This window comes from Crocodylus siamensis, chromosome 9 (genome assembly GCF_052110815.1).
Source record: "Crocodylus siamensis isolate JL-2025a chromosome 9, ASM5211081v1, whole genome shotgun sequence".
NCBI lineage: Eukaryota > Metazoa > Chordata > Crocodylia > Crocodylidae > Crocodylus > Crocodylus siamensis.
In genome coordinates, this window is record NC_143403.1 from 20030066 (window position 1) to 20053782 (window position 23717).

The 23717-nt window shown below is 42.1% G+C and overlaps 1 protein-coding gene across 1 annotated transcript in view; it reads right to left on the bottom strand.

Annotated features, from left to right (window-relative positions):
- Window positions 1-14915: 14915 nt before the first annotated feature.
- The window catches only part of URI1 (URI1 prefoldin like chaperone), a 53844-nt gene continuing 45042 nt past the window's right edge, over window positions 14916-23717 (bottom strand). The window contains exons 9-11 of the mRNA XM_090061932.1: window positions 21813-21955; window positions 18814-19072; window positions 14916-15752 (exon numbers count right to left, since the gene is read on the bottom strand). Coding sequence (XP_089918058.1) covers window positions 15564-15752; window positions 18814-19072; window positions 21813-21955 — 591 coding nt within the window. The 3' untranslated portion in view covers window positions 14916-15563. The remainder of the gene's footprint in view (window positions 15753-18813; window positions 19073-21812; window positions 21956-23717) is intronic.

Here is a 23717-nt window from a genome sequence, read left to right on the forward strand (position 1 = left end):
TACAAACAATACCCTGGCCCCTTTACTTCTCTCATTTGCTCTGTGGCTTACACAGAACTTTTTTTTTACATCCAATCATGTTTGCCTCGTTTCAGGGAAGGCCCTTCTTTCCCACAAGGACACTGGTAAACTTTCTGAAAAAGCTTTCCAGCCTCATTCCACTAAGACCCTGATTTAAGTGTGCTCTTTAGCTAATGCTCTGGCATTTAATAAAACATGGTTCTTTTACTCAGGGAATGTTAGTGAGGCATGGAGCCCATACGCAGATTTCACACAAGTTTAAGTTCAAAGCAAGTGCATTCCCGCCCCCACCCCAGTGAACGTACTCTGGATATCCAATAGCTAGAAGTGATGCTAGTATGGCCCATAAGCTAATTTCCAGTCTTTTAAGCTGCACAGTATACCTCTATTTTGAGTGAACGTTGTGGAGGGAGAAGCTGTTTGGCAAGATTGTTTAAAATTGAGGTGGGGAGGGGGAGAAGGGTTAATCTAATTGCCATTTGTCATTTGCTTTAAATAAGAAAACAAGCTCATTCTTAAATAAGAAAACAAGCTCATTTAGAACCTATGGCATCTTGATTCAATGGACCAAATCATCTCTCAGTTAGTCAGATGTAAATCTGGAATAATTCCAAGCAAGCAATGGAATTACTCCAGATTTATAGCTGCATGTCAGAGAACAAGATTTGGCCCCACAGCTTGTAAGATAGGTGTCAATCACTATTTCCTTTCCCTGCTCTTTACATCCGATCCAAAGACTGTCTCAAACTTCCCTTACATTTCACAGGAGTTTTAACAGGGAAGGATTTGCTAAGAGGAAATGTAGCAGTAACTAGTCAAGAGACTCTTCTTTTTTTCTTCCTGCATTTCAAGACTGTCTTTTAGTTTTTCATACACATACGCATATGTATAGATAGTTAGATAGCGATATGTTATTGTTTATGTAAAGCCATGGCTTTCCCTTGATTGCAAGGCATCGTGGGGCTGCTGATGAGGTTTGCTGTTGACATTTCTGCATTAGCTGGCTTTTGTCAATCCTGGCAGGCTAAGAAATTCTATCTTAAGGGCTGTTCTTTATTAAATTTGCAAGATACAAAACTGTGACTGACAAATAGTCTCTTTTCTTTTGTGAATGTATAAATAATAAATCTGCATCTCTAAAAATAACAATTAAAATATTGCTCAAATTTAAAGCAGAAAAGATCGTAATTTTCAGACAGCTTTATGAAGATTACAGAAGCATGTAAACAAGTTAGGAAATGATTGTTCTAAATAGCTTTTGACAGCTATCAATAGTCAAAGTCTTTTAAGGGGCAAGGGGGCAGGGATAAGGGGAAAGAGAATTTATGTGTGCCTAGCTGTTATGTGTTTTACCAAACTTTGTCACAGAGTCTTTTATACAACTCCTTTATGTGGTATCTGTGACATAATTCCTATTTTTTTCCACCAGCCATTATATATGATAAATAAAACAATGCACTGAAAACACTGAAATCTCTCATCAATGTCTTTGTGAAAAGGGCCCAGATAAATGAGTCTTGGAATCAAAGGCAGATTACATGACTGACCATGTATCATCCTCTATGTATTGAACATAGTCTTTGTAAAGATAGAGCGGTAATAAAAAGTGGTATTGTGTGCTGTGAAAGGCTGTGTGGGTCTGTGCATGACTAATCTGTCTTTCTGCATTATTTTATTCAATCTTCTCTGACTTTATGCCTTTGACATTTTTGCTACACTCAGTAAATTTGAGTGAATAGGCAATTTTAAAGAATTTTTATAGGGCTTCAGAGAAGTCATACGCAGACTGTATCTTTGTTCAGATTTAACAGTTTAAATATTTCCTTTGTCTAGGATGCAGAGTAATCTTTAGGCAAAAAAGAAAAGGGGGGATGGGGGTATTAAAAAATGCCTAACCTCCCTTAATATTTTGTGCAACATCTCCTCAAAGCCTTTAGTTACACAAAGCTTCCTAGGACACAATTCTGCAAGGGGCTATGCATTCTCAGTCCTAGTGACTGCAGTGGGAGTCAAGAGTGATAAGTATCTGGCTGGAAGTGCAGAACAGGGCCCTGTATACATTTTTTTCTTCAGTAAAAAAGGTTTCACAGAACTTTTGTAAATACAAACAAGAGGCTGGGGGCTCTTCCTTGGTGGATTAAAGGATCTAAGAAATTCAGCTTCCTCCACAAAACTCAAGGAGGGAGCAAATGAAATTTTTAAAGAGCTATTGTGAACATGGACTTAAATATGATCTTCTTGCATCAGCCAATTTCTCTGACAAGATATTGCAAGGGTTGCTGTTTCTTAGTAAATAATGATTTTATTGCATCTCTTTAATGAACTGATAACGTGATACACAGTAAATTATCCACATCTATAACATTACTGCGGATAAGCAGCGTGGTTTTAGTAATTTATACCACAGAGAGACATGCATTATAAAAATAGGAAAATTATTTCCTTTGTTAAATTGTGCAGAAGTCTTTACCTGAGGAATACCAGACAGATTAATCTCAGGAGATCCACTCACTTGTATTTAAGCTGTTGAACTGTTTGCTAGTTTTTTTCCTCAGAACAGTTGAAAAAAGTCTTTTTGCATGGCAGAAATGACACTGTGAGTATTGCTCTAGTTTAGTAATTATTTTAATAATTGTACAAGCTATTTTAAGGTAAATTGAAGCCTTTTTTAACTTAAATCCAAACTGAAAGTATAAATAATTGACTGTGAGGGAAATTGAAATGTATTGCCTAAATTGCTTGTAGTGCACTTCATAAGCTAAGAAGACGTATGATACAAAAGGATTTTCATGACATGAAGCTGATGGGATCAATGAAATTGGTTCCAGTTGGTGGGATTTGGACTCAGGTAATAGAGGCTTGTCTGGCCTTATTGGGTGAATTCCCATGGCCCAAACTCACTTTTACTCTGATTGAGATTATGTTGATGCTGGGAGTTGGGAGAACCAAATGGCCAAAATAACTTCTTTCACTGGAAAACCCACCTCACATTTGCTCCGGTTCACAAAAGGGTGGTGTCAAATCCAAGGAATAGCCAAGGAGCAACCACGGCCAAGGGGGCATAGCTATTTGTATGTGCCCCAAAATCTGAAACTTCTTTGGACAGGCAGGCCTTACCACAGAAACAGGCAGCTTTGTTACTTCCCAGTTGTATTGTACATGCATTGAAGGGTGAGGCCACTCAGAAACATCAAGTGCTGGGTTCTCCACCTCTGGTCCACACTGTTTTCTTCTTGCTCCTGAACATGCTTATGTTGTTGGTTTCAGATTATAAAACTTTCAGTGGTTTTGGGTGCTGGTTAATTCCTTGAATGTTTACTGCTTGTGCAATACCTTGGCATTGGAGATTAATTCAGATGCTCAAAGTAACATCTCCCTTTAAGCACAAGGGGAATATAGATGGGGCATTGTTAGCAAGATGCCCTTGACTATAGAATTTGCTTTCCTATTGAGCTTGTTAAGGCCCAACTCTCCATGCTCCAAGGCTAATTTGTTCTCCCAGGCTTTTTCTAAATCTGTGTTGGGGTGACACAAGATATACTGGCTGCATCTACAGGGGTGGTGGACTGCACAGTTATTACTGCACAATCATTTAGTACTTGCATAACCAAGTGCTAAATGACTGTTTGGTAACCAGCGTCACTGCGCAGTAGCGTCCCCATATGGTATTTTTTCTGATCCTACTGTGCCATAACGTTGCATCATGGTTAGTGCCCCCCAATGCTACTGCGCAATAGCATCTCATGTACACGCAGCCACTGTGTATTTCTCAGTTCTTGCTTGCTGTGAGTTTTGAGGAGCTGGAAGTTTGATTTTTGGCCCAATGGTCTCATCCCAGCTGTTTACTCTGAATGCTGTTTTATAATAACTATTCCTAGAGCACAGAACGGATGCATTTTTATAAGTGAAATGAATTCAGCTTTCTGGTGCTGCAGCACAAATAAAAGCAGAGTTTGGCTCAGCATTTGCTGATGCCAAAAATGTTTGTGTCCAGAAAATTTAGGAACTTAAGGCTAGTTGAAAGTTCTGTATCTTTGCATCACACTGAATATATAGAAATCTGTGATGTTTTCCTACTAGAGATCTAGCCCTCCACCCATTGAACGTAATAGGAGGTTTACCACAGACTTCAGTGGGAGCAAAAGCAGAATCTTATTCCTTGGGGCCTGACACTCCCTTAAATCATGCCACTGGTACTTGTTCTCAATGAGATTGTTCACACAAGCAGGAGTTACAGGCCTTTACACGGTGCCTAGTTTCCATATATGCCTGGGGTAGGAATCAGGGCCAACTTGAGAAAGCTAGCACAAAGTCAGTCTCAGCTCTCTCTCAGAATTGTTCAAAGCCAAGTATTTTTACAGTGATATCACAGGGGTTTATGTAGCTAAGAATAAAGTTCTAGTAGCTTTTATGCCACAGAGTCTATGCCACCATTAACCTTTTAAAGAGATCAAAATGCAATAAGAATATGACATCCTAAAATCCTCCAAAGGATATTTTGTCTTAAGGCAGGTCACCTCCATTAGTCTATATGCTGCACTTCAAGCATTAGCATATCACTAATAGAATACTCCGCTCTAGATGTAATCATGTCTTAGCATTTTACTTCAATGTTTTAATGGGTAAAATTCCACATCTCCATGCTAGATTGGATCATGCATTCCCTCTCCTTTGCACAGCAGACAAATACTACTTTTCATCATTGCACAGTGCTTGATGTAAGTTTCTTAAAATGAAAGCTTAGTAAGCCTAAAAATGTAGAATAATGTGATTCATTTATAGATCTCTGATAATAGATGTGGTTTCTATTACACTGTTACCACAACAAGGATTAATCCTGTTCCTGCAGGAAGAATGCGTTACCTTCCTCTTTATGAACCATTATCATAAAGCTGGATAAACAACAAACATCATCTATGATTAGCTACATGGAGCAGTTCCCACTGATTTATAATGCTAAACATTGGAGGACTTGATCAAGCTGTAAGTCCCTTTTCACAAATTTTATTTTAATATTATCCTCTTAAAATACAAAGAGCAGCCCTGTTTGGTTTTTGTTAAATGTTTTACAACTTAAAAGAATTCTTACCAATATTAGTTATAACAACCCCGAGATGGCATTTGCATTTTTATAACCTTGTTACTTAAAAGTGAAACAGAAGAAGGAAAGACCTAGTGATAGTGTTCACTGTGTGCTTTCATCCCAGCCTGAGCTTTTTATGCTTGAGAGCACCTTATGATGCTGTAACTAACCTCAAACCTGGAGCAGCAGGAGGGCAACAAACCTCAGAATACAGCAATGTCATGCTTTACAGGCATACTCTCTGCAACAGCATGAATGAAGAAAAAAAATTGGTTGCCTAGGAAACACTCTAGTCTTGGTAATTATTACTGTAACTGTCTGCACACCCCACCTATAACAGAAATGAATAATAAATTATAATCACTGACTGGCAGCTTTCCGTTGTTGCCTTTGCTCAGCACTGCTACCTACTGGCATGCAAAATTAATTACATACAAACAGCAGGGCCATGGTAAATACATACATACATATACAGACACACACTTTTAGACAACCACTTACATAGAGGATATTTTCTCCTCTTATATGGAAGGCAATTCAAGTAAATTGCTGCTTGATTGATAAAGTACAGTAGAAAGTTCTCTGTGGTCATCAAAACCATGTAAAATGTTTCAATCAAGAGAGATGTTATGTTACTTAGCAGGGCAATAACAAAAGAACTAACATTCATTTTTGCTGCAGAATAATGTATATCTTAATGAGCAAACTTAATGCGATTTAATAGTACAAAACCTAATGCCACGCAAAGTGTCTATAAATAAAATAGTGTCTGGTTGTTTTGATCAATTAAACTACATAATCAACAAAGATGCTCTATTTATCTTAGGTTGTCTGATTTGCAGTACAGTGTTAAAGTACTTCTATTGGAAGACTAGTTTGTTTAGAAATTAGAACACTCATAGTGATTTACTGGATTTGATTTAAAAGACACAGCGGGAGTTGGCAAAATTCACATATCATGGGGTTAATGTGGGTTAGAATAGAGCTATTTGTAATACAAAAATATTGCATACCAAATACACACATCTGATTTCTTTTAATCCTAGCTCATTTTTTGCAACATAAATCACTTTGTTAAAATGAACAGCTAAAACAGCTGTTTTAGACACTCTTGAAACATACAGAAAACTGCTGCCTTAGATTCTCTAAGTGAGCAGTATAAAGTGCTGAGTGCAACTAGTCTTAAAGAAGAGAGATAGTGAAATAAACCCAGTTTACTTCTCAATTCCTATTATTGGCTCCACCAATCTACCACACCTGTCAGCCAAACAGAGGCAGCCAATCGATTTCCTAGACTTTGTTAGGCCCTTCTGGTTGGCTTTTTCACTGTATTGTTATGTTGAGACGTCGTAGAATCATAGAATCACAGAAGTCGGGTTGGAAGGGACCTTGTAGATCTTCAAGTCTGTACCCCCTGCCTGGGCAGGAGAAAAACTGGGCTCAAATGACTCCAGCCAGGTAGGCATCAAGCCTCTTCTTAAAGACCCCCAGGGTAGGAGCCAGCACCACTTTCCTTGGAAGTTGGTTCCAGCTCCTAGCTGCCCTGACTGTGAAGTAGTTCTTACAGATGTCTAATCTAAACCTCCTCTCCAACAACTTGTGGCCGTTATTCCTTGTTATGCCAGGGGGCGCTAAGGGAAACAAGGTCTCTCCCAAACCGTTCTGGTCCCCCCTAGTGAGTTTATAGACAGTCACCAGGTCCCCCCTCAGCCTTCTCTTGTGAAGGCTGAACAGGTTCAGGTCCCGCAGTCTCTCATTGTAGGGTCTGCCCTGTTGTCCCTGGATCATGCGGGTGGCCCTCCTCTGGACCCTCTCCATGTTGTCCACTTCCCTCCTGAAATGGGGCACACAGAACTGGACACAGTACTCCAGCTGTGGCCTGACCAGCGTCGCGCAGAGGGGGAGGATCACCTCCTTGGCCCTACTTGACCCTACACCTGTGGATGCACGACAAGGTCCAGTTAGCCTTGCCAACCGTGACCTTGCATTGTCAGCTCATGTTCATCTTGGAGTCAGTAATGACTCCAAGATCCCTTTCTGCCTCCGTGCTCTCAAGAAGGAAGTTTCCCATCTTATAAGTGTGCTGCTGGTTTCTACTGCCCAAGTGCAGCACCCTGCACTTGTCAGTATTGAAACGCATCCTGTTTTTGCTAGCCCACCCCTGTAACCTGTCTAGGTCTTGCTGCAGTCTTTCCCTCTCTACTAGCGTGCTCACCTCACCCCAGATTTTGGTATCATCAGCAAATTTAAACAGGTTGCTTTTCACCCCGTCGTCCAAATTGCTGATAAAGAAATTGAACAGTGCGGGCCCAAGGACCGAGCCCTGGGGGACTCCACTGCCTACTTCCCCCCAGGCTGAATATGACCCATCCACCACCACCCTCTGAGTATGACCCTTGAGCCAATCTGCAATCCATCTGACTGTGTAGGCATCAATGCCACAGTTGCCTAGTATTTTAACAAGGATGGGATGGGAGACAGTGTCAAAGGCCTTGCTGAAGTCCAGAAAGACTACGTTCACGGTGACACCTGCATCCATTGCCTTTGTGACCTAATCCTAAAAGGCAATCAGGTTGGTCTGACATGACCTCCCCCCAATGAAACCGTGCTGATTGCCCTTGAGCATCATCCCTGAAACCGGCCCATCACAGATGTGCTCCTTGATGATCTTCTTAAAGAGTTTCCCTAGGATTGAGGTAAGACTGACGGGCCTATAGTTACCCGGGTCCTCCCTCCTCCCTTTTTTAAAGATGGGGACCACGTTGGCTATCTTCCAGTCATCTGGCACCTGGCCCGAGCACCATGACCGCTCATAAAGCTGTGCCAAGGGCACTGCAATAATCCCTGCTAGCTCCCTCAACAGCGTGGGGTGGAGAGCATCTGGACCTGCTGATTTGAACACATCCAGTTCCTCCAGAAGCTCTCTAACTGGGTCCTCCCCAACCTGAGGTCTGGAGGCGTTCCCCTTGAGTCCATCTTGCATCACAGTGGGTAAGTCCCAATCCCTGCACAAGAAAACGGAGGTGAAGAATTGTTTAAAGAGGTCTGCTTTCTCCTCTGGTGCAACCACCAGATTGCCCAGCTTATCTTGCAGAGGCCCCACGTTTCCCGGTGCCTTCTTCATCCTCCCTATATATTTGAAAAAGGACTTTTTATTATCTTTGATCTTGGATGCTAGTCCTAGCTTTATGTCCACCTTAGCGTTCCTGACAGCCCCCCTACAGGCCTGAGCAGAGGAGGTATACTCTTTGGAGGAGTATACCTTCCCTCCAAGTACTTCCCTACTGTTTTAAGGATAAAGCCCCCAAATCACATGATAAAAGGTATCTGGTTTAGCAGAAACAACTGTCAAAAAAGATTTATACATATAAATTGCCCAAGGACTAGCACCGAAGCACTAAGCCCGAGTGAGAAGTCTGTAGATACAGTGTACAATTTACAGAACTCATTCATCGGTGCTAGACCCTGATCCTGCAATGGGCTGAATTTAGATTGACCTCTGCACTTATACAAAGCTCCAGTAACCTCAGGATGGCTGCTTATATGAAGGACATCAGAGGAGAAAGACCTTTGGCTTGCCCTTGTGATCATGGACCATCTGGGCAAACTGAGTTTTTTGTGTTTTCCTCAGTAGTTAGGTCGACACACCTCTTGATCGTCTCCCCATTGGAATGCCTGCGATGGGAGCTATGTTGCTTAGTTGTAACTGATTAGGCAGGTTGCAGGTTACTGTTCTGCTCCCAGATCAGATGTATGTAGACAGTCCCAACATAAGTGCAGCTCAGGGAGGACTACAAATAGCTTCCTTAGACATTTGTGAATATTATTCTGAAATTCACATTCCATGAAGAGTTTGCCAGTAATACTGTGGGAAACACCCCAGTACCCATGGAAGCCAACACAAGTGAGTATGTTTTGGGTTTAGCCCTTCTCACGTGTGAAGGGCTGTATGAAGGCTTAGCCACCCACTAAGTAAAATTTATTCACTGTGTGACACCATACTGAGGTCAAAACAAGTTGTAAATCAGAGTCCAACAAGGCTGAAACCCCCAGACAAGCGCACTCAGACCCTGGCTAGATTTGGCAAACGAGATGTCTTCAGCAGCATGTTGGCAAATGTGCCAGACATGTTACATACTATTAAATGTCATGTAACATCTCAGGTAGACAAAACTTACGTCTACACTGAAGACTGCAGTGTAGTGTAGATGCATGTGAACTTGCTTTAAATGAACAGCATGGAGCTCTGGACAGGGTAAATTATTCTGCTGATGCCTTTAGGTGTCTCTGTGCTCTGCTCTATGTAAAACTGCAGTCTCTAATGTACATACATCCAAGGAAATGTCCTAGAGCAGGGGTTGTCAACCGGGAGTACGCATACCCCTGGGGGGTGCTTGTACTGGTCCTACAGGGTATGTATGGGAGGGCAGGGATGGAGTGATGCTGCCTCCCAGGAGCAGGGCCAGGGTGCAGCAGCGCCACTATGTGGGGTGGAGAAGGTTGCACACAGCTGCCACCACTGCCACACACCAGCCTGGTGAGCTTCCCTGCCCCACAGAGGGGCATTGCTGCCCTAACCCCAGCCTGACGAACTCCCCTGGCCCACCCCAGCCTGACGAACTCCCCCGGCCCACCCCAGCCCTGCTCCTGGGAGGCGGTAGCACTCCATCCCCGCTCACCCACACACTATCTCCACCTCCCTGCTCCATGTGCAGTCACGCACCGCCCCCACTCATCATTTGGGCACACGCTAACCCGCCCCCCCAGCTTCGCGTTTAGCTATGTGCTACTGCCCCCCTCCTCAGCGTCCGGCTGCTGGGGGTACTTAGAATAAAAAAGGTTGAAAACCCCTGTCCTAAAAAGTCATGTTCAGTCTTAAGACATTAAAGTGCCCCCTAGCCTGACGAGCTAATGTGTTAGCAGACTCTACAGTCCTTGTCTACACATAATTCATACATATTAAGACATTTTGCTAAACATTCCTCATTTAACTAGCACAGGCAGAACCAGAAGATTAGTTCTACACCTGTACTCTGCCAGGATGTAGGACATCTAGGGTTAAAGATGGATTTGGGGTATGGGACATGGGTGACTGACAGGAGCTGCACACAACCCTCTACCCACAGACAGAAGAGGACTAGTGATGCCTACACTATAAGCAATGCTCAGCTAACAGGAGGGTCCCACTTCCTAACATAAATTAACATGGAAAAAACCAAGAGTGACTGGTCATAGAATACCATTCTGAGTTAACTGCCATCCCTGTAGTGAGTACAAATTTTCAGCTGCAGCCTCTGGTTAAGCACCTCTTGATAGCATCCTTGCCAACCGCAAGACACCAACTCAGAGGAAAAGACTCCATCTACCGAATCACCAGCCCCACCTCCTGCAATTTTCCTGGGTTTGTTACCACATCTACTTCTGCTTAGGTTCTGAGAGCTAATGAGATCCCAGCTACAGATGGAATGGCTGCTGAATTTCTTGACACTTTATTTGCTACTTTATTTTCTTCTGTTTTCTATCTATATTCTTGGAAGACCCTTTCTCTAATAGTAGTCCGTTTCCCATGTGTCCCATTCCCAGTGTCCCTGCTTTGTTAGACTTTGATGGCCTCCTCAGGAATGACACAATCCTACTCTCCATTTGCTCCAGCTGGGGTACAGAAATGATTCCAGAGCCTTATTTGGGAACACACCCCTTTGTACCATCTTGTTCAGATTATTGCAGAGCTACCCCATCCTGTGGTAAGCTTTATCCTGAAAGTGTCTCTGTGTGCCAACATCCTATACTCATCCCCCATGTGTATTTTCTTAGCCTACCTTCAGCACTATCCAGAGATGAGGAGATTTCCAAGCCCCACAAAGAAACTACAAGTATAAAATTAGCCCTTCTTCCTAGTGACTGTTTTATAACATTTGTCCCACACCCACTAGAGGCCTGCTCTGCCCCCTCTCACTGACTCCTGAGCACCTAAGTTTCTATCCGGGTCACATGACAACAATCACTTGGGTCCTTTCACACATCAAGTAGAAAAAAACTCACCAGACAATCCCAATCAGCAGCAGTTGCTTGTAGCTGTTTTTGGCTTCTATTTAAGTCAAGGCTCCCTGGCAGAAGCACTCAGCACAAACCCTCTTGCTGCACCAGAAAAAAAAAGCAATCAAGAAATTTAAAAAAAATTAACATTGCACTCATTATTATTTAAGTGATGAATAAAGTCTCTGACTTTAGCAGAAAAAAGGATGCTTTTTCTGCCAAATTAATTTAATCCCATAACACTTCAATGCATAGAAACATGGGGCAGTTCTACTACATGAAGGGAAGATTTTAATATACCCACCTCTAATAAAACATATTTATTTCATCCAACCAACCAGTCATTTCCTGTGTTGTCTTCTGCTCCTGTGTTGAATTAAAAAGAAAGGACTTTTAAATCTTCACCAAGCATGGACAGTCTTTGGTCTATCACAGAGGTAGTTCCACTACTACCTCTATGTGCATTACCGCATTTTTAACCAGGTTCATTTTTGCTTCTGCACTGCTACAAAGGCTCCACAAAGCTCAAAATGAGAAGCCTAAACCAGGAATAGATGCATCTGGCATCCTCTACTGAAAGTACTGCAAGAAAGGTATACATAGGTCCCCAGGTCAGAAATGCATCTGAAGTGCTGAAGTCCATTCTGCTCAGGGGAAACCCGTGGCTTCAATGAAACTTAAGCACTTCCTTGAGGAGCCTCCAGGATAAGGAAGCTTTCCTGAATCCAGGCCATATTGCATTCCAAACCAAGGTACGCTACAGAAAATAATAAGCAAAGAATTGGCTTTGATTTGAAAATGCTCCACAGTGACAAGGGGCATTTCAATTTATTCGATGTAACTAGGAATGGGAAGTATTTTAAGAGATATCTAAATAAATCTTTTAAAGGGGGGCTCTCTCTCTGTCTCTTTCTAATTACCCATGTCTGAGAGTCTTGGATCTCAACCCCTTGTTATTTAAAATACATATTCATGGAACTATATTTTACAGTTGCACTGTTCTGGTTACAAAATAGCTTCTACTTTTCTAGGACATAATTTCATTTTGTTTAGCCAAGAATTCATTAAAGAAGCTATAAATAACCTCCTTTAAATATTTAGCCGTGAATAGAGGGTGGACTGGCATTGATGGCTTATTTTAGTACTAATGCAATATGCTTTAAAAAAAAGCCTACATTTTAGCATGAATCAAGTTAATCATTAACACTTTCAATATGATTCTCAGTAACTGCTTAAAAGGACTGTTGTAATACTCAAATTGCCCCTTCTGGGAGGAAACCAGCAAGAAGAGCCAGGCATGCAGAAAAACACCCCAACTTTTCCTCCTCCTCTTCCCTAGGGGACGACTGTCAAGCCCTTTGGATCTTGAAGGGATCTGTCCAGTCAAGTGGTCATCTAGCTACCTTGCAGCCCCCTTTCAGAATAGCTTAAGGGTCAGGCTAGGCCCCTAGCAGAGGCTACTGTCAGCTGTTACAGCTCAATTACCTTAAATGGAGCTAGGACAAATGACCACAGCTGCCTGTGTTTCTTCATATGAGCAGAAGCCATTCATCCATCTATGGAAGCAGCTGGGGTGGATGTAGAGGGGGTGCAACCCCTTTCTGGACCAGACTGCAGAAGTAGCAGCCAAGGACTTTCAAGTCACCAAAGCAAGTAATAATCCCATCCTTCTTGCCACCTTCTTTCTTCCCCTCCATGCTAGGGGGCACATTCCCACTCCTCCCCTACCCACTCCTCACACTTGCCACTGCCACTGTCCCCAGCTGACCTGGGGACAGGGAGAGTTCCAGAGCCATTTGTGCCCTGCCCTGCTCCAGCCAGGCTGCATTGTGGCTGGGCTCAGCCAAGGACCGGAGCAGTAGGATCAGGTCCCCCTGGGTGTTCCCACCAGCCTGGGAATAGGGCAGGGAAGGGGAGCCCATCCACAGCTCCTGACAGCCCCAGCTGGAGGTCAGGAGCAGCCAGGACAGTGGTGGTGGCAGGCAGGTCTCCCTACATCCAGAGGCAATCGAGGAGGAGGGCAGGGAGGAGGAGAGATGCCACTGAGCATGGGGAAGGGAGGAAGAGCCAAAAGTGGGGATAGCAGGATTCTTACCTGATTCTTCTGCTGTGTGGTCTGCCTGCTCCAGTGGGGAAAGGGAGGGTGGGCAGGAGTTCTAGGAGCAGGGTTGCAGCCACCCACGCAAAGCTGGTCACTGCTCCCACACTGCACTTTTAAAAACCCTGGACTCACAGACAGAAGAACTAATTCCTAGCACAGGTAGAACAACGCATGCCACCAAAGTCCTCAGCCTTCTCTACATAGGAGACTCCTCCTAGATCCCACACAGCCCCTTAGGAAATGGGGATGTGGTACCAAGGGGCAGAGAAAGGGAATGTGACTCTCTTTCTGTGAAGCATAGGTGGAAAGGATGCATACTCAACAGCATGGGCCTTCAATTAAATAGTTCAATAATTTTCTATCAAAAAATAGACTTCCAAGTCCCCATTGGGTCAAGGGGATTTATCAAGATTGTACCAACACAGGCTGGTGATACCTCTGAAAACAATCTCCTCAATCACTTACCCAGCAGGCTCTCACTGATTACTCAGTGAGGCTCCAGCAAGGACAGGGTCCTCTTTCTGTTCCCACTCCACTTTTTTTGTTAGTCCGGCCCATATACTTAGACACAAAAATGGGACGGAGCCAGTATTCACCCTTAGCATAGAAGTATCTTGCAAAGGAAATAGGTCATGCACTGCTTTTACTTGTACAAAGAGTTGCTCTTTCAACAGTCATACATCTTTGATTTAGCAGATGAGCCTCTGCCTCTTTAGCAAAGCAGCATAGCTGTGTCAGCAGAGCCCTCTAGTGGAGAGGCAGCATATGCCAAAAGGAGTTTTTCTGCCAATGCAGCCAAACAACTTTCCCTAAACCAAGGACAGCTGTATTCAGAAGGTGTGCATGTGTGGTGTGTGTGTTTTTTTTTTTTTGTTTTTTTTTTAACCACTCTCACCCAACAGCTATGTCCACAAAACCTTCTGACATAGATATGGCCTTAGAATTCAGGTGAGTCACTGTGCTGATTCTTGGTAGTTGTAGCAAGAGTGCCCATATTTTAAAGCCGATGTAACTAAGGAGGCTTTTCATTACAGACAACATCACTCATCTTTAAAATATGAGGAGATTGTACCTGGTTGTTGGGTGAGCTGATATTTTGTACCATGGGAGCAGTGACAACCTTGAGAACAGAGACTGAAAGTGCTGGTTGGGTTGTAGCCCAGGCTCCTTTTTTCCAATAGTACTTAAATGACTTGCTGTTCAAGTTGGATGGCCCAGACTCAGAAGGCACCATTCTAGTAGGTTTAGGAGCTGCGAAGGGGGAGGAAACATGGTAAGGCAAACAATCATATTTACCTGCTGCAGCAAAATGTTTCTCTTCCCCCTTCAGCTCCAAGTACCTGATTGCCATGGTATTTTGAGATAAAGTTGTAGTTATTAATACACTTATCTTAAGCACTGGCTCCTTCTGGGCATTCCCCTGACAATTCAAATATTTTTTGTACATATACTGTACTGGGGATTTTGCCACTATAGTTTGGGTCTATATTCTTCTTCCAACGAGCATGTACTTGCCACAGGCATTAATTGGAGCTCTACAGATACAAGGGGAAGAAAACAGACTAACTCATGTCTTTGCAATAGCAAGCACTTCAAGTTAATATCTGAGTTCAAAATAAAAACCTCTTTGCATGTTTTATTTCAAGTATTAACATATTAACACAAGAGAAGAAAAAATTTCACAGCTTTTTTTACTTGAAAAGTTTAATTTTACAAAATACCCTTTTCAGTCAAAGAAACTTCCCTGCAATGAACACAGCATTCTGATTTATAGATCTGTACAGTAGGATATTAGAATGAACAGAAGGAAAAAAATCAACTTTTAGCAGACACCTAGTTGCAAAATCTACAACAATGTGAATACAAGTATGTCTTAAAATGCTAAAGCAAGTAATGAAATATAATTGTTGGATTCATTTTAAATTTGAAAAGTTTCCTTAAAATGGTCCATATGGTATGTAGAACATCACAGCTGGTACAAAACTGCCTGTATTTAGGTTTAAACACAAAAACAATGCGTGTGAGAAGTAGTCTTTGAAAATAATTCCAAGTGCTGCGATCATAAGGCAAACATATACAAAGGTGCTGACAGCATACAGGGAAATTGACAAAATAAACTGAATATTGAAGTGTTCAAACACTTAACTTTTCTTTAAAAGAAAAAAACCCCCATCAACAATAGCAATCTAAATTGATAAAATGATGCCAAATTAACATAGGATGCCTTTTATACTACCTAGGTGTAATGCACATAGTTTTACATAATCTCAACAAATGTGAAACTAGGTGTTAATATTCAAACTTCCATTGTGTAGGCAGGACCTAGTTAGTCTGTTGCATTCTGGCAGCTTTGAATTTTGAAATCCTCTTTGTAGTTCCTTCTGATGCTTCAGACAGAACTTCCTCTGATTTTCGCTCTGGAATGGTAGGCAGGCCAGGGTGAGCAATGCTTGGGTGTGGTATTAAGGAGGGAGACAAAGGGTCTTTTTCTATAACAGTTCCAGAAAAAGCCTATAAGAAAAAGGAAAACTCAAAATCAGCTAATAAAATGCAAATGTGAAGATATGCCCATGAGGTCATTACCCTATATTAGTCTGATTAGAGCTGTTATTTCTTTTAATCAAAAGTAAAGAAATCTCTTTAAATCAATGATGGTTCCTTGCATAAGTAACCAAATTGTAATTAACCTCAAAATATAGCTTGTTCAAAAAAGTCTAAAAGAAAGACAGTGTCTTAAAAGCAATACTTAATCTCATTCCTAACTGCACAAATGGTCTAAAAATTAGCCTCCTTACTGACATATGATCAAGAAAATAAAACAGATGATGCAATAGGCAATTTCATCTTGTATAACAAAGGGAGGAAATGTGCAGATTTTGAGCCTATCAGCATTTCCATCATACATCACATTTTCATGGCTTAATATCTTGGCCTTTTCTAATTGCATCAATCTGACACCTGGCATACAAATTGGCAAGCTACATATTTTGTTTGTTCTTTTTTTTTCCTTACCAAAAATGATCAAAAATTGGTCAAGGCATTTTATACTAAAAAGAATAGCAAAACGTTTCCAATTCTTTTCTTCCTGTGCAAGTTCTAACTAAAACATAGTTAATATTTTAAAATTATAATTTACAAGCAGCCATTCCATTATATGAATTAAACCTTTCTTCTCTCATAAGAAAAAGAAACAGCCAAGATATTTACCATTTGAAAAACAGCTACTGAGAAGCTACTCTTCATAAATGCTTTCAGTATTTGCCATGGTTTTATAGTATGCGTAATATTGTGCCTATGCAATGTAAAAAGCTACATTTAAAAAAAATCACCATATTACATGTGTTGAAAAGAGAAAATGTTCAGGGCATTTAAGGAACAAGGTGCAGTAGTTTACATCCAAGATTTAATCATCGTATTGGGCACAAGGGAACATATACCGGATTTATTAAGTCTGCTTATTTTTTTAAAAGGAGTAACTCAGTTGCCAAGAAAAATAAAATAGCCGCTTTTTTGTTGCAGGACCGGCAAAAAAGCTATGTTTTTTGTTCTATACTCTAACTAAAATATGCCCAAAGCTGTGCCTATTCCTGCTGCCTTGTTCAAACAATGCTAGTGCATTTTTATAAAGAGGTAAATGAAACAGAGTCTCTGAGGTTTTTACTACAATTAGAAACAAAGAAAAAAAATCAGTGTAGGCAAATGCTCAAGGATACAAATATATATTTCAAATATCCATGAAAACAACTGCAGTATTAAGAAAAGGCAAATGCCCTCTTTGATGATGACAGAAGTGTTTTGTTCACTGTGCTGTAGTTGCTTAGGAAATCTGCTATTGAGCAGAGGGGGATCAGTCTGAGGCATGGGTGCCACAAGTGGCACCAGCAGCCTCTGTATGTGGCAAGCAGCAGATCAGGGAGGGAACAGGTGACACAGGGCTGATAGGGCAGGAAGCAGAAAGCAAAGCAGCACAGGGAAAGAAGCAGAGCAGCAGGGAGCACAGGGCTGGGAACAGAAAGCAGCTTGGGCAGGGAAAGGGGATTTGGAGAAGTTGCAGGGCTGTAATTTGTCACACACCTGCCAAAAGACTGGTCTTCCTTGCTATAGAGAAAAATCATGAGATGTTCAGGGAAGAGGTCCATCAGGGAAACAACCTGCTATTGTTTTGCTTTATAATGGCCAAGAGTACTAGGTGCTTTAAAGGCAAAGGTAAAAGATACAGTCACTGCCCCCAAAATGTTATAACCGTGAATGCTAGTACTGCAATAATCTAAACCGACAGATCTGTATGTCCCCACTGAATCAGTGTGAAGTCAGTGCGACTCCAAGTAGGTAAGTGGGCAGTGACGGTGCACCCAGGGTCCCACAAGTTCTTTGGAAGGGTACCCCAAGGTCTGAGGAGATAAGCTCAGAAGTGCAGGTTCAAGCTCAGTCCCTGCCTGCTGTTTTCACTGCAAGGGGGTAAGCAGTGTAATATTTTTTTTAAAATAGGGTGTTACTCAATTCACAGAAAATTAAGTGCTTGGAGTCTAAAAATGTTGAAAACCAGTGAATTAGGGTTTCATCAAACATACAACATGACAAGAAAAATAAAGGGAGCGTGAAGGTTAGAAGACAAACAGGCTTACAAGAACAGAACCAAGTGGCTGCAGAATAAACCACTCCATCTGCTACTGAATCTACTTCAAAGCATCTCCTTTCAAGACACCGGGTTGGACATGTCTGAAAATTCAATTTAATATAACTTCTAAAATTTTATCAGAATTTTCCATTAAAAAAATGGATGCAAAATGTTGAATTCCAGGATGCCAGGACAGCAGCTACATCCAGTTCCCACTCATACTTTCAGCTAAGGACATATGAGTTTTCCCTTGTGATGTACCATCTCTACTTATAAGAGCACACAACTACTCCAAGACTTGGAAATAAGTTTAGTTAGCATCACCAGAGGTTTCTAGCCTGCAAGAGCATATTCTTTTAGACACAGTCTCTGCACTACACTGCGTGTGATATCTCACAAGGTAACTTCTCCTCTACTTGAAATCCAGCTGTCTCTACTGAGTCCACTGATCACACTGGCTAATATTAATATGTAAAGTAAACCCTGAAGAATCGCCATAAACCATGCACCAGACCACTAAGAGGCTGCAGTACTAACAATATTCTCCCAATATTACACACATAGCAAGGGAGAAGGTGAGCAGAATGTGCATCTTGCACAATCCAGCATGTGATTATTCTGCTGTACAACTTAGAGCTATAGGGAAAACCCAGTCAACAGGCTCAGCAGAGGGGATACTCCCCACTACTGTATAAACTGGCAAATAGCCAGCTCATGTGCCCTCTGTGGAAGAACCCTAGGCTACAATGATTGTAGAGGGAGCTTCCTGGTTACCCTAAAGAGAGAGGAAATAGGCAGACATAGGGAGAAGAAAGGCTACCTGGCAATCCTTCTACAAAGGGGAAACAGGTAGAGAGAGCTGGAAATTTATTTAAAAAGAAAATAACAGTAGATATGAATCAGCTTGTTCCTTTTTATCCATGCCAACAAACAATAATTAATCAAAAACTGTACCTCAAATGTCCCTGATGATGGTGGAAGTTTTTTTGGAAGATGCTCCTGTCCCTCCTCCTCTTCCTCCTCTAATATCCCTTCACTGTTGTCACTGTGAGTAGCTTCATCATAGCTAATACTCCTCAGAACTCCTCGTCTGTCATCAAACTCAGCAGCACTGCTCTCACTGGTATCGCTACAAACACTATTCTCTCTGCTTCGAGACTTCAAAATTGATTTACGAGGGACATATTCTCCATTCACAACATCAACAAAGACTCTGCAAAAGAAAATGTTAGCTTTAATAAACTATTTCAGGATCAGATGACAAATTTACAGTGATCTCTCTTTGTCTTTGTACAAATTAATTATGATTTGCTTTTCCAACTTCTCAGCTGCAGAATTACAAGACACTACCTTCAGAAGATACAATACAGCATTTTATTTACCAATGAACAAGGAGTAATTCTGCCACCCAAACATGACTTTTTCTTCATTAAAGCATTAAGTTAATACATTAGGGTCAACCTTTTTTGGCAGAAATTTTGCCACAAGTTAGCCCTGTACCTTCCTGGAGTGCCACTGGAATCCCTTTCTACACCCAATCTGCTGTTCTGCTCCCTACCCTATTTGCCACTGTACTGCTCTCTCCCCAGTCTATTGTGCACCACTCACAGAAGCTGCCTATGCCACTTGTGACACTCAGCCCACATGTTACCCAACCCTAACCTAGTACACCTTTTTTTTTTTTTAGCAGAAATTTTATAGCCTTTTGCAGAGCTTCATGAACAGCAGCAGCTTCATCTTCAAAATGTAAAGAAAAACTGTAAACAAGTCATAAGATTATTTTCAGTTTGTTTTTCTAAAATTACAGAAGTTGTAATAGAAGGTTTCCTAAAGTGCAGTTCTTTTAAAATATTAAATATAAAAATAGATTAAACATTCACTTGCACATGTTAGGTAGAAAGTTCTCTCAAGCAAGGACCATCAACTTTTGTGGAATCTGAGCTTTCAATTAAAAAAAAAAAAAAAAAAGCTTTTAGTTTATATGACTGTGAAGAAACTTTTCTAACATGAACAGAACATCAGCCAAAACAGTGGCCTCTACCAAATTTTACAGGTGCCTATTAGGGCTGTGCAAAGCTTTGGTTGCTGATTCAATTCGGAGGAGATTTGGCCCAATTCAGCAGCTGAATCTCCAAATGCAAATCAAATCAGGAGACCCATTAATCTCTCTGAATTGAATTGGAAGCCCGGTTTGACGATTCAGCCACAGACGCACCTTTAAATGTTTTTTCTACATACTTCAAGGTACCAAGTATGGCTCGCGAATGCTGAGACGGTGGGGCGGATGGAGCGTCCCATAGGAATGCAGGCAGATCTCCCACGTGCTCGGTGGCGGACCCAAAAGTGGACCATCTCAGTGTTCATGAGCTGCACCTGGTACCTCAAGGTATGTAGAAAAAACATTTAAATCTGTGTCTATGGCCAGATCGCGGATTCTCCAAATCAGAATTAAATCTTCAGATTCAGCTGAATCGAATTGGGACAGTGATACGAATCAGCGAATCGAACTGCTATCCCCCAAATCGAATCTGAATCGAATATGGTCCGCTTCGCACCCCTAGTGCCTATGCCTCTAATTGCTGGTCATGGCTTTCCCAATCTACCATTAATTGACCAGTCTGTTAATATCCATTGCTGCCTACAGAAACTCTGTAGGTAAGCCATGAAAAATAATAAGTATCTGGTTAAGCTGCCAGCTCTGCTGGGGCTATTCCAGAGTGTTCCATAAGAAAGAGTATGGAATAAGTGAATAGAAACCCTCTAACAATACTGCCTCATCAGTCCTGATGAATCTGGGAAAAAGTAGGGATCTATGGGTTATGACACTAGCACTCCAGTTTACGGAAGTTTTCACTGAGAGCAAATGCAGGCTCAAAGTGAAAGCGTGCACCGTCACTATTCAACAACTGGGTGATGGGCTTTTTTTACTGATTTTTTTTGTTCATGGGTGATGCCTTTTTTGGGTGCTGGATTTTGTCTCCAACTACTTTATGCTTGTTATGCATACAGTAGCCGAAAATTAGAAAAGATAGAGCCTCTTCACAGGGTTCAAGAAGAATTCTTATGCTGTCTTCTGCCCTAAGAGCTTTCATTTTCCAACTGGCCTCTGGATAGTTCAGGCCAGATTTTCAAGTTTCCAGGCAAGATGCAGAGTGATTTCTAAAAGCACCTGGCCACTCAACTCTCATGGATTTGAAACCCAACAAAATATCTATCTGCACCTTAAGATAGATAGGAATAGATCCCAAATACTGTTAAAAAGCTGTCTCCCTTAATTTTAGTTAAGACTTCTGTATCATCTTCTATTTATCCCTACGATCCTTTTTTCTAGTTCCATGGATGAAGAGTGGCTAGAAGCTGAATGCGTCTAGGATGGAATGAAGGAAAAGCAAGCTAGAATGCGTCTAGGATGGAATGAAAGAAAGAGCTTGTGCTGAAAAGTGCTGGGGGGAGAGGAATAAAAGAGGAAAGAGGCAATAGCAATCCAGAGTAATTTACACCAGGGAGAACAAAAAGGCTAGAGTGAAGCTAGAGGGAAGGTATAATGGAAGTGACAGATAGGGTTCAGCTCTATTTTAAAAAGTAAAATGGAAAAGTGACCAAAAACATCTTAAACTAAATGCAATATGCAAAGTTCTGCTTTGTTCCTTTACAATGCGGAGTTTCGTGGATGTGGAGTAAATTTTAAAAGCACTGATTATGTTCAATTACTGGTTTAAAAAAACATAATTCTCAAAGCAGTGGGCAACACAGTTAAGCAGTATGACAAATCAACAGTATGACCACCGGCAGAAGACACACACTTTCATTTCTAAAATGTGGGTCCAGCACCAAATGTTTTGGCTTTTAGGGCGGATTTCACCGTTCATGCAGGAGGTGCATGACTCAGAGAAGACTTTCTTTTACAAGTGTGCAATGGGAAAAGCATGTTAGCCATTGCTTTAACCACATACCGGTAAATGTCCGCAGGTGTTTTGATGTTAGGTAGTTCTGGAGTTGAATGTCCATTGCCATTGCTATTCTTTCTTTTACGTTTTGCCTCCTCTTTCTTTTCACTGAATTTCAAAGTAGTATTTTTTCCTGTGTTTATTCTTACCTAAAAAGTGAAGACAAATTTAGCCAGACTATAAAACCAAAATCCCCCAGGGTCCAGATCAAGACAAGTCATAAATCCTCTCCATCTGAGTAAGAGGGCACTACAGGAGTATAGACTGCTAGATTTAAAACAGTAATATGTAGTAATAGCATGCTGATTGTCTTGCTATATTAACACTCATCAACTTTCCACAAAAAGTACAAAAACATCTTCCTTCATAGTGCAAGAGGAAACAACTTGCATATGCAGAGTATACCTTAAATTACTAAGTTTACTTACAGCTTAACTTCCTTGCAAATCTATGTTAACTAAAATACATATTTAGGACTTTAGACAAGGGATGCTACCAAAACTGTTTCAAATATCTCTAAAAGGATGTATAAAAATTTTAAGGTTACCTTTTTCTGTATCATATTTCTGTGTATGAACTGAAATCAGTCAGGCTCAACAGGTAGAAGCCAAAATAAACTTTATAGTTAAATACCCTACCTACAAGATATGCCATAGTATTTACTTTAAACGGAAAGGTCTTACAGATAAATGTCTAACTGGTACCCTAAAATTCAACAGTAATCTATGTCATGACTAGAATTAAAAGTGCATTCCAGAAAGAAACAGGTTTATCCTAAAAGTGTAAGTAGCATAAATAGTTATTAGATTTCTCTGAAGGTAAGTTTTAGGTGTCCTATTAGGAGTACAATCTTCGTAAGGATTCTAAAGACAGCTCTACATTTAACTACTACTAATTTTCCTTCAACTGAGGAAATCCTGCAGTAATGAAGGATCTAGCAGGCCAGCTAGTCCTACCACTCAGGCAATGCTGTATATTTATTAGTGTTTTGATCAGAGGTACACCGATACATTGGTCCAATATGGGAACAGCACCGATATAAAGAAAATTTACTATACTGAAAATCGGCCATGTCAAACCAAAAATTCGGCCAATAAATGGCCCATGAATGGACGCAGCTGCAGCACGACACAGGCGGTAAGAAGCATAGCCAGGCAGCGTGGATAGCTGCTTCCAGCTGGTAAGTCTGGTGTGGTGGAAGGAGAGAAGGGAGGGGGAAGGGAAGGGAATGGGCATGGGGGGGCACACCAAGGTCCCTCCAGTGAGGAAGGCATGGGACTGGGGCAAACGCTGCCCAGCTGGGGCAGGGCAGGCGCAGGACTGCCGCAGTTCGTCTGGGGGGGCGCAGGGGCAGCTCCCACTGCTGTACACTTCTCATGCAGAAGCTGTTGGTCCAGTGGCTCATCTGGCACTCCCTGCTAGTCTGGCAGCTCCCGTCAGTTGTCTGGGAGGGTATGGGGGGAGGGGCATGTGCCCTCAGATCTGCATGGGGCAGGCTGGCGCCGGGGCTGCACCGAGCTCTTCCCAGCTGCGTGGAGGTGTGCTGGGAAGGAGCTTACAGGGGCGGCTGCAGTCAAAAATTCATCGTAGCCCCTTTCCAGAGCAGTCCCGCCCTGCTGGGAATAGCTTGGCACAGCCTTGGCCCCAGCCCGCACTGCCCTGTGCAAATCCAGGGGCACACGGCCCCTCCCCCACAAGCCCTCCCAGACATGCGGCGGAAGTCACCAGATGAGCAGGCGAGTGTTGGATGAGCTGCTGGACCAGCGGCTCTCACACAAGCGGTGCACATAAGCTGCGCGAGCTACCCACCCCCACGCTCTCTAGATGAGCTGCAGCACCGTCCTGTGCCCACCCCACCCCAGCTGGACAGCGCTTGCCCCAGCCCCTGCCCCACGACTCCCTCACCGCAGA